At 41.6% G+C, this 12,038-nt stretch overlaps 1 protein-coding gene across 1 annotated transcript; it reads left to right on the top strand.

Annotated features, from left to right (window-relative positions):
• The first annotated feature begins 1,276 nt into the window (after positions 1-1,276).
• On the top strand, positions 1,277-9,702 carry LOC137893599 (sodium- and chloride-dependent GABA transporter 2-like). The gene is made up of 14 exons (XM_068739010.1): positions 1,277-1,484; positions 1,875-2,009; positions 3,860-4,000; positions 4,640-4,721; positions 4,904-5,036; positions 5,218-5,352; positions 6,492-6,607; positions 6,682-6,806; positions 7,206-7,318; positions 7,403-7,540; positions 7,974-8,076; positions 8,324-8,424; positions 9,200-9,370; positions 9,538-9,702. Exons 1-14 carry the CDS (start codon positions 1,289-1,291, stop codon positions 9,700-9,702), a joined length of 1,854 nt encoding a protein of 617 aa, XP_068595111.1. The 5' UTR covers positions 1,277-1,288.
• The last annotated feature ends 2,336 nt before the right edge of the window (positions 9,703-12,038 follow it).

Below are 12,038 nucleotides of genomic sequence, written 5' to 3'. Positions count from 1 at the left end.
GCACGCCAACTCAAACTGCAACAATTATCTCTGTGAAAAACAAAACATATGTATCCTGCTTTCAAAATTATGGAATGTGGTGAGGGTAAAAAACAAAACAAATAATTTGACCATAACAATGATAATTAACTATTATAAACATTAAAAACCGGTTGGTGTTGTCATTAGACCATAACAATGATAATTATTAACAATTATAAACATTCAAAAATGCTGTGAGAGCTGCCATCCAGCTGAAGGCACTCTGCTGTTGCAATGCATATTGGTTTTGCTTATGACTCAGTCAGCACAGGTAACCTACACCACCGTGTGACATTTGACACAAGTGTCCTTTTTTCTGCCACTAAATGAAAACTATAAAGATTGAGTGTTTTATTTATTTAATTGACGCCAACTCAAACTGTAACAATTATCTCTGTGAAAAACAAAAGAAATGTATCCTGCTTTCAAAACAGGTTTGTGTCATCATTTGACCTTAACAATGATAATTATTAACAATTATGAACATTCAAAAATGCTGTGAGAGCTGCCATCCAGCTGAAGGCACTCTGCTGTTGCCATGCATATTGGTTTTGCTTATGACTCACAGTCAGCACAGGTAACCTGCACCTCCCACACACCACCGTGTGACATTTGACACAAGTGTCCTTTTTTCTTACAGTTTCTTTGCCCTTGGCACCGACTTCTCTTCTCCATCTTCTGCTGCTCCAGCCGGGGCTCTCGCACTGCCATTTGTCTGGCTTTTGCTGTCATGTGTCCGGAGCAAAGTTCATTTACGACTCACATAATGAAGTTCCTCCATGACAGCATCTCATTGGTGCAATTCCTGAACACGATCGAAGCATTTTTGGCAGCCACGTCAAGAATATTATCAAACGCCGCTAATGGCCATCTTCGTGGTGCTTTCAATGAGTATTTCCTCGCCATTCGATCAAGCACATCTACTTCAAGCTTGGTGCTGTTGTAGTATGTAACGGTCTCCGGTTTAGCCTTGCGGTCACTTGTCAAGTCGACCGCTGTGTGGACAGTGCTTAGTATGGTATTATGATAATATTTTCAAGGGCCCCTTGTTCTTATTTTAACTCTCACTGCAGGTCAAAACAATACAAATAAACACAAGGGATAATGATTAAGTATGATAGTTATTATGACACTTGCTGAGATGCATTAAGTCTTCATCAAAGGATCTGTTTTCTGTTCCTGTTCAGCTTCATGATGCTGCATATTGCCCCATTTCCTCTTTGTACTTAAAATGTCATTTATTTTACGTAAAGGGAGCAAAGATGACATGGATAACTTATCACAGAGAGATCCCTTCAATGGACACAGCATGCCACTGGACATTGTGTCCAATACCGAGGAGAAGATGATGGACAGGGGTCAGTGGGGCAACAAACTAGAATTTGTTCTGTCGGTGGTTGGAACAATTATCGGCCTGGGGAACGTCTGGCGTTTCCCCTACCTGTGTTATAAAAATGGAGGAGGTGAGTACTCATTGCTGGTTTATTTACTTTGTCTCCTTCAACACCAAAATGTCTGATTTTAGTCTTATTGACTTGGATGCATAACCGCAGTTTCCCTGTAAAACAGACCCAAAATATTTACAACCAAAAATTCAAAAACTCTCGAAGCTACTTTTTTTCTTTTTCTTTGACAGTTAAACATCTGAGATGATTGAGAAAAGTTAATGATAAATTACATGAGTGATTCCAGATTACGTTGACTAATATGTTATGAAAATGATCTAATTAACACTCCATGTTAAATATGTTATTAAATCAGAGCAGCTCAGGTCATTTGTCTCTGTTATTCCATACTGCTTGAGAGCACATGGAAGCTGCCTGAGTGAACTGTTCCATTCCCCTTATGTACAGGCGCCTTCTTCATCCCGTACCTCATCTTCATGATTGCTTGTGGCATCCCACTCTTCTTACTGGAAACATCTGTGGGCCAGTACACCAGTGAGGGTGGTATCACCGCCTGGAGGAAAATCTGCCCATTGTTTGAAGGTAACCCACCCATCTTTCTTCCAAAAATGATAGTTTTAAGGATGCTTAATGATTTTTTTTTTAAACAAGTCGAAATTTAGCATCCATTTACCAAGACAAATAGCATTTCCGGATGGCTCCTCCTACGGTCGCCCTGGTGCTCTCGTGCGCTCAGTGTTGTGTGTTTTTTCATGTTAATTGTGTCTCTGCGTGCTCTTACATCCGTGAAGAGCTACTAAAATTTAGGTCAACTACTCCCACGGACCTTTTACCCATCTTTTTAGTTTCTGCTGCGGAATTAGTCCATGTTTTGGCAAACGAGTGAGACGCCGGAGAAGAGGGAAGCGTATCGGTGCTCTCGTCCGACTCCGCAAACGTCCGCTCTCTCAGCAACAAGATGGACGAGCTGGCGCTGCTGATGAGGAGAAATGAGGACTTTTCTTTCTCTTCTGTTTTGTGCTTTACGGAGACGTAAAGATCCCGGACAGCGCGCTACAGCTGCAGGGTTTCCGCCTCCTAGGCACAGATCTTGACCCGCTGCTCTCCGGCTAAACTAAAGGCGGTGGAGTCTGTTTCTACATTAATAACGGCTGGTGCACCGACGCAATCGCTCAACACTGTTCTCCTGCTCTGGAATATTTCTTCATATACTGTAAAGTGTAAACCATGTTACTCCCCATGTGAGCTCGCTTCATTGATCCTGGCAGCTGTTTCCATCCCGCCGACGTGCACGAGGCTCAACGTGCACCCGTGGAAAATATTTTGTTTGTATGTGTTTGGAACGGACTTTCTCTGATTCTCTTGTTATTGTCCTTGGAAATTTTAACAAAGGAAATCTGGGCCAGGAACTTCCCAAATACAGACAGTTTATTCAGTTTATTAAATGCTCCACCAGAGAGGAGAGCAAGTTGGACCACTGTTACACGATGGTGAGCGGGGACTTTCTGACGGACCGGAGGCAGCATGTGCGGCTGGGGAATACGGTTTCGGACACGCGGACTATCAGCACTGGATCCCCACAGGGGATGCTGCGGAGAAGGTGATCGGCTGCAACCTGCCATCTCTTCCAGGATCTGTATGTCTCCAGGACTCGAAGGCGTGCAGGTCGGATCACAGCCGACCCTTCTCACCCTGGACCTGGACTCTTTGACCCTCTCCCCTCAGGCAGGAGACTACGGTCCATCCGGACCAGAACCTCCCGCCATAAGAACAGCTTCTTCCCCTCGGCTGTAAGACTCATGAACACTTAATTATTCTTTCTCGGACTCATGAACATTTTACTACCGGTAACTTGCACTGTTCTGTTTCCACTGTGTGATTATATTAGTTTTACTGCTGCTAATACACATCTGTGGATCCACTTCTGATGCTGCTGTTTTTGTGATATGTTCTGTACTTGTATGTTTTTGTAACTTCAGTCATTACTGTTGCATGTTGCACAACTTCACAGAGAAAGATTCCTAGTCTGTGAACCCTCATTGACAATTGCAATAAACTACTTCTGATTCTGATTCCTGTGTTCTGTAACATCTTCATGGTGTTATGAATATGTAATGATCTTGGAACCATGAGCTTCGCTGCAAAACACAACACGCAAGCAGATTTATGAGGACGCAGTCAGAACATCTAACTATGTCTGGACATCAGTGTGGGATGAAAGAGGAATTTCAGCTATGTGTGTGTGTGTGTGATGCACTTATGACATGTAAACTCTGCGTAATTGTGTTCATCTTGTATATCTGTGTCTGTATGCGTCCAAGTCGATGCGTGCATTTAATTTTTTTTTGTTCAGTCACTCCCTGAAATCCAGTTCTATCTGTATTTCTATTCATTTTTTTCAAACAGTAATAAACTCGATGTGCTTCTTGCAGGACTGGGTTATGCCACTCAGGTCATTGTCGCTCTGCTTAACATCTACTACATCATTGTGTTAGCCTGGGCCATTTTCTTCTTATACAACTCCTTCACCTGGGATTTGCCTTGGGCTTCCTGCAACAACACGTGGAATACAGGTGAGACGGAGAACCACCAGGCCTCTGTTAGACACCTGGTCAGGGTGACCCGACTCGATACATTGGCTCTTGTCCAAATGTCTTCAAACCTTAGCATGCTAGCACCAAACAAAACATCAAAAAGTTATTTTTAAATATTTAAGTGTTTAAATTGGATATCGTTGTTTATGACCAAGTTGCTGTGGAAGCTGTTGCTGTAATGTGAAGTGCTATAAAAAAAATATTAACGTGCTATTACCCAAAACCAAAATGGTAAACATAAACATTTGTTAACCATTAGGAGGTTACCATTTAAATGCTAGCATGCTATTTGCTCAATCGAACCATTTATCTTGGGGGTCCGCTCTATGTTCAGACGGTAAATCTATTTGCACCCTTATTTTCGACACCCCTGTATGGTTTTGTGAATCTTGGAAAATTTAGCGAGTATCTTTTGCTACAGGTATATTTGCCACTTTGTTGTGGAAATTAGTATGGGGAAATCTGTAAATACTGGAAAATCGAATTTAGTTTTGGACTGAATGACATATAATGAATGCTATTTAACGTCTTTAGTGCCAAAATCTTTCGAGAAAGCGTTTAAAAAAAAAAATCACAGGATTTTAAGTTGTTTTCATTTTTCTTGGTCCTTCATTCAAGATTCCTGTGTGACATTCCAGAAGGGAAACAGCTCCATGGATCTCCATGTGAACGCCACCTCTCCTGTTATTGAGTTCTGGGAGTAAGTGCCTTTTTATTTGTTTTTTGTTTTACCCTCACCACATTCCATAATTTTGAACAAGTTCACAAACTATTCAACATTTTTCTGTTACAAATACAGTCCATGATTTTTACACTATATCCAACTTTAAAAAAAGCACATTTTTAGACCCCAGCTAAAAATGCCTTTTGTGCGTCCCACAGGAGACGAGTTCTGAGGATATCATCAGGAATTCATGACCTCGGGTCTCTGAACTGGGACCTCGTCATCTGTCTGGCCATTGCGTGGGTTATGTGCTACTTCAGCATCTGGAAGGGAGTCAAGTCTACCGGAAAGGTGGAACCTCTACTCCATTCATGATTCATTCAGGAACATTTCTGAGAAGCTTTAGATCCATCTATTCTTGCAGAATTGACACCACATAACTGAAAATTTGAGCTCAAACACACATTTGAGTTTTGTCTTTGCTACGTTGGAGACAAGTGTGTGATGAGGAGGTGATGCCGTTTCTCTTCAGGTGGTTTACTTCACAGCTACCTTCCCCTATGCTATGCTACTGATTCTTCTGATCAGAGGGGTCACCCTGCCAGGAGCCTCCGGAGGAATCTACTTCTACCTCTACCCCGACCTTCAACGCCTGTCTGACCCGCAGGTAGGCCGGAAGATTTGCTTGCTTTCAGGTGTGAGTGTCCTGTAATACCAGCCCTGCTTATACAGTCACCCTCACCATGCTCAACATTTGAAGAAGGTGACGTTCCTGAATTGTTTCATATCAATCGCAATCGCGCAATCCTCCGCCAAGCAGCTTATTCCCCTCCTAACTGGATTTACAGTCCACATGATGATCTGGATCATCACAAACAGATTCTAAATTGTTCTTGACATCTTCATACACCAACCATGAAAAGTAAAAGTGAATCAAAGTTGATGTGTTTTTTTCACTCATTTTTGAATCCATAAATGGAGTTTTCAATGTTACATTTTTATATTTTTTCCTGACCTCATTCTGGATCAGATCCAGAAGACATATTCCAAGATAGTGCATAGCGGACTCCTTTATGACTGTGATATTTGAATGAATTGAAATAACATTTAACAAGATCTGATTTATTTATTTAAAAAAACCTCCATTATAAGTAAATGGGGGAAATCCGGATTCTTTTTTATATCCAGACGGGTATCCGGATTGCTATCAAAATTTAATGGGATCTAAATTAGACCAATCTTCAGATTTATTTCAATCAAGATCCATCCAGGGGTTTTTCTGTAATCCTGCTAACAATCAAACACAAACAAACAGCCAAAAACATAACCTCCCTCAGAGGTAACTATAGGCCAAAGTAAGTATCTCTCAAGCAGATGAAGCGTCATTTGATGCATCGCATTGAACCCAGGTGTTAACAGCTCATGATGTTTCACTAGTTTGTGCAACTTGATCCAGATCCTGATCTGTATCTGAGGGAGACAGCTCCAGAGTCGTACACAATAATTTCACATTAAACCAAAGCAATGAGTGTGTGTGTGAATGGTTGTCTGTCTCCGTATGTCCCCGTGATGCGCTGGCGATGCATTCGGGGTGTACCCCGCCTCTCGCTCATAGCAAGCTGGGATAGGCTCCAGCAACTCCCGTGACCCACAAAGCGGAAAAGAAAATGAATGAACATCATCATGGCAGCGATACGCATCTGTGACATGACCTGGGAACCGTTTGCATGTTTTCTGTTTCTCTGGGGTGTTTTTGTTTAAATTTTTTCCCCGTGTTTAATGACTTTTCCTCGCATCCATCTTAAGGTGTGGATGGACGCTGGCACTCAGATCTTCTTCTCGTTCGCTATCTGCATGAGTTCTCTTACCGCGCTGGGAAGCTACAACAAATATAACAACAACTGCTACAGGAAAGGACAGAAGTCATTTCAACAGCTTTAAAATAAACCAGCAGTTGCTCAAAATAATTGTGAAATGATGTCTTTGTTATTTCCAGGGATTGCCTTTGCCTCTGTTTCCTGAACAGTGCTACGAGTTTTATTGCAGGATTCGCCGTCTTTTCCATCCTGGGTTTCATGTCCTACGAGCAGAATTTGCACATCTCAGAAGTGGCTGAATCTGGTTGGTTTTTCTTTAATGCATTCACACCATTGATCATTATTATGACTGTTATTCATTAGGGCCTCCATCCCAGAGATAGGACAGATTTATTTTTTATTTTTTTAAGGTTGTTTTTATTGTTGTTTTACTTTACATGTTCCATGTCGTCCTGTGGTATTATTGTTGTTGTTGTGACCTCTGCTGCAAAGCAAATTTCCCCTTGTGGGACAATAAAGCTCTGAACTGAACTGAACTGAACTGAACTGACTAAATTAGTTTTGGTTGAATAATTGAGACAGAAAACCCAATTCAAAGTTTGACTTCATTGATTTCCTTAAGCCTCTCACTGGCCTCTGTGTCTTTAGAGATGTTTCTGATGGACTATAACTCATAAAGGGACTTTTAATTTGTCTGACTCAGGTCCGGGTCTGGCCTTCATAGCCTACCCTCGCGCTGTATCCATGATGCCTTTCTCTCCTCTGTGGGCCTGCTGCTTCTTCATTATGATTGTCTTTCTAGGACTGGACAGTCAGGTGAGACCAGCAGAATATTAAAGCATTAAAACATGTATCGGTCAAACAAATACACCTGACGTGTATTATGTGTGTCCTGATCAGTTTGTAAGTGTGGAGAGCCTGGTGACGTCCGTAGTAGACATGTACCCCTCAACCTTCCGGCGTAAGAACCGTAGGGAGCTCTTCATCCTGGCGGTGGCTGTGGTGTTCTTCCTCATCGGGCTCATCATGTTGACAGAGGTCGGTCTCCTAAGTCACTACATAATGTGAATAAAAACTCAGATTGAAATCCAAAGCATCAGCTATATTAAAAGAAGTGAGAAGAAACGCAAACAGGTCGGTTTCATCTCCTATTGCTACACTATTTTATGTTGTTAAATAAGGCAATTGGTTTGAAATTGTAATGTGAAACACCCTCTGCGTCTCACGGTCTTCAAAGTGGACAAACTCCGATTCAAACACAGGTGTGTTTTCTGGTAGGGCGCCATCACTTTGGCTTTGTTTTCTGATTGCACACATTTAATGTAATAAACATCATTGTCTGACTGGTGATGATGCGGCAGAGGAGAATGGCCTCTGCACAGATTTCTTCCTTCCTGTCCATCACACTCTCGGGGAGGTGATGTTCACTCGTTAACCCTACAGAGTCATGTCCCGCTGCCTGTCTCCACAGGGGGGCATGTATGTCTTCCAGCTCTTTGACTACTATGCAGCCAGTGGGATGTGCCTGCTCTTCGTAGCTCTCTTTGAGACTGTTTGCATCGCTTGGGTTTATGGTGAGTTTGTCATTCTGGCTATTTGGTAAAGCATGAAGTGATTTTTTTTTTAATCCAGTTTTTATTCTCCCTCCTACAATCGGACGATAATTCCAATTGAACAGGTGTTTTTCCTTCAGGCATGAGACTGAGTGATGAGAATGTTAGTGCAATTTCATGTGCAAAAGTGACACATCTAGCTGATTTCTAAGTAGCAATTTCATCTGTCATGAAATTTATTGCACGAGAACTCACTTCTTGTTCACAGGAGTAGACCGTTTCTATGACAACATAGAGGACATGATTGGCTATCGCCCTGGCCCTGTCATTAAGTACTGCTGGCTCTTCTTCACCCCTACAATATGCTTGGTGGGTTTTTAAACACATCTCCGTCACTTTCCTAATAGAAGATCACCCTCTGCTGGTCAGTGTTGAAAATGCATTTCAAAGAGCAAACAATTCCCTCCTCCGAGGAGGTTGTGTGTCACTGCCGCCGTTGATTTGTTTGCCTTTCTGATAGCAAGATAATTAAAAACAATTGTTAATGTTACCAGGAACAGATAACAGATGATTACATTTTGGTGATGATCCAGAAGAGATCCTGGATTCTGGATCACTTTGAAATCTTCAGGAGCATTAGAGTCAATAGAGCTTCAATATTTGTTCCTCAATATCTCCATTGATTATTGACCAATGTTTATTGAATTTGACACAGTCATGTAGGGTGGGGATCTCTATCTCATCTGGATCTGATCCAGAATGAGGTCAGGAAAACATATACAATTGTAACATTGAAAACTCCCTTTATCAAGAAATTTGTTAAAAATACACATCAACTCTGATTCACTTTTACTTTTTGTGGTTGGTGTGTAAAAACACCAAGAACAATGTAGAACCTTTTGGTGATGATCCAGATCACCATGTGGACGGTGTAAATCTAATTACGAGGGGAATGAGCTGCTCAGAGGAGGTCTGAACTCTCTCAGTGCTTTTCTCGTTTGAATATTGCCTATATTTGTGTATCTATAAAGAGCATTCACGTTACAGCTTGTTGCTATTTTCATGAATTATTTTATACTATTGTAGATATTTTAGTATGAAAAATATAATCAGAACCGTAAAGTGTTTTTGTCTCGCTTCTCAGGGAACCTTTGTTTTCGCCTTAATCAAGTACTCGCCGCTGAAGTACAACAACAAATATGTATACCCGTGGTGGGGCAATGCCATCGGCTGGATCCTGGCCCTGTCCTCCATGCTGTGTATCCCTGTGTGGATGGCAGTGAAGCTGTACTCCACCCCAGGAACGCTGAGACAGGTAGCCTTTCCTAGCTCGCCAACACAGAAACATTCTTTTTAAACTTCAATAGTAAGTGAACTGCAGCTGAGGAGCGACTGCTGGTATCAGGTTTAACCTGTAAATCTGAATATAGATGTACAGCATATTACAAGTCTTCCTTTGCTTTGGGAATATTGTGTTTCCAGCGCCTCGTTCTCTTGACCACTGCTTCTATCGAGCTACCGAAGACGATGCAGGAACAGGAGAGATTGCAGGCCGTCTTGGCAGCAGAAGGCGAAACGCTCCATCAGAAGTCGCTTCCCACGAAGGATGGCTACTTCCCTGTCGATGAAAAGGAGTCTAACTGCTAGAGACTGGAGAGCTGGGCTCCGAACTCTCTCAGACAACACCTCGCCCAACAAGGGAGCATGATGATGATGATGATGAATATATTTATTAGAATGTTAGAGTACAAGTACAGTCAAACAGTAGCATGTATTACAGTACAAGTACAGTTCAACATCCTGTCTAAGAGGAGCATTTCAAAAAAGCCCTTGCGGTCTTGTTTCCGTTGAAAGTCCTTCGTACATTTAACAATACCAATAAAATAAAAATAAATTACTCCACATATGCAAAATGACAAATTAAAAAGACACATAATATGTACAACGTATTATGTGCATCTGACTTGATCACCTGCCCTGTAACTGCTGGTCTGCTGCTGCAGCTTTCCCCTTCGTGTACAGCCTGCAACACACAGCATGATGACAATGTTGTTAAGAGAGGTTTTGTTTGGTCGCCGTCTCATTGGCCGGTGGCAGAGTCATATGTGCCTTTGAAAAAAATATATAACATGGTTGTTGTTGCAAAGCAGCGGCCAAGAATGGACATTTGATCATGTTTGCTTTCTAAGTGTAACATAGGACACCACAGGGTGTCGCCCTCTCCTTAAAAAGGAAGCGGCTGTTTGCCAGGGAGATGCCAGTTTCCTGTAGCTTAGCCAGAGTGATTGCTGGGCCCACACGCCTGGTTTTGAGAGGCGTCTGATGATCTAATCCAGTGAATATTTTCATATGTTGATTTTTTATCTTTTGGTTTGGGTTTTAAATGTATTTTGTTTGATAGGGTCTCTAATTGAAGACTGGAGTGATTGTGTGGATCTTGGGGAATGAATGACCGGGCGTGAGAGACGCCTCAGGTATGCAGCCTTTTAAAGTTTTGCACGTATCTTATTAAAGATGTGTTTTAACAAATGGTGATGTAGTATTTGTTTGTTTATTATGTGGTTCAAGGGTTGCCGCTGCCTGCTGTCTTTTGTATTGAGTTTAGTTCTAGTTTTGCTTTGAGTTAGTCCACCCTGTGTGGTACATCTGTGTTTGTTTATCGAGTAAACTTGTACGAGCGGACTAACTCTCTTACCTTATTGTTTATTTCATTTCATTCTCTCCTTTTTTCTTTGTCACTTCCCTCATGTATCATTCCGTTGACAATCCAATACCCCCCCCCATGCCTGATCTTATTTTGTGTGTGGTTTCATCTAGTGCAGGGGTTTGCAGTGTGTTGCTGTGCTTTAAATAAGTTTGCAGTGAATTGGGGTGTTTGTTAACTTTGTGGGTTTTTGGGGATTTGCATGCAATAAATGATAACGTGAAATAGTGGTTTCCCATCTTTCATTGTTAAATAAATAAATAGTGTAAACCGTCTTCCTTGTGCTTGTCCCTATGTTCACCCCCTAACACAAGGAAGTTTTATATTCCTATTATGGACATCGCTAATGTTCACCCAGTCTAACGTGGTTGGATTCTAGCTTCTCCTGTTTTCACACTGGACCAAGAGGACCCGGTTCGATTGGGAAGATGAAATCCCAACATTGTTGCATTTAGAAATTGTTGAAAGGTCTGCTTTTACACGGTGGTTTCTAACGCGAGGCGAACTCTCAAAGCACTTTCAAAGAACTTTCACTGTCAATCAAAAAGGGATTCCACCACAGACAGATCATCCAATCACCATGCCCCAGAGACACTGAATGGCGGGACAAAGCCCAGCATTTATCCAATGACCGTCAAGTTTCGTGCAGTGGAACAACCCACTCTACGCTCGACTGTGTTAAGCAGCGCGGCGCTACGGGGATTAGCCGTGTCAGTTACCTGTGATAAGTAGCTGATTTGGAACAAAAGATAAAAGTATTATAGCGCATAGTTAGTCAATGAAATCTAAATACAGCGGTACATATTAACGTTCCCCTGGTATGACATCATACGGGACAAGATTTCTCCCAGACGTGTTTCAGTAGTTGATTACAGACCTACACAAACTAGGCAGGATTGACTGGATGCTTTATTTTGCTGTTTTGGGGTTGATAAGGACCCAAACTCACCATAATAGTGTAGAAACATGGGAAAAGTGAGTTTTTCATAATATGGGACCTTTAAAAAGGAAAAAAATTTCAAGTCACATAAACAAAATGTCCTTGCAGTCAGTCAAAGGCGTTATCGGATGTGGACTTAGAATGTTGTTCTATGTATGACTGTAAACGGCACAATACAAAATGTTTGGACATGGAGACTGTTCGATGGAAATGATGAGTAACAAAAAATAGTTCTGTGCTGAAATATTTAAAACATGCAAATTAAAATGTCCTATGTTCGTGCACAATGTTTCTGTTAAGCTGCACTGAAAATGAGAATTTTGTTTTTCATGGTATTTT

Source organism: Brachionichthys hirsutus, chromosome 5, assembly GCF_040956055.1.
Source record: "Brachionichthys hirsutus isolate HB-005 chromosome 5, CSIRO-AGI_Bhir_v1, whole genome shotgun sequence".
Classification (NCBI taxonomy): Eukaryota; Metazoa; Chordata; class Actinopteri; order Lophiiformes; family Brachionichthyidae; genus Brachionichthys; species Brachionichthys hirsutus.
The sequence above is the reverse complement of the archived record's forward strand: the minus strand, read 5'-3'. Positions and strand labels throughout refer to the sequence as shown.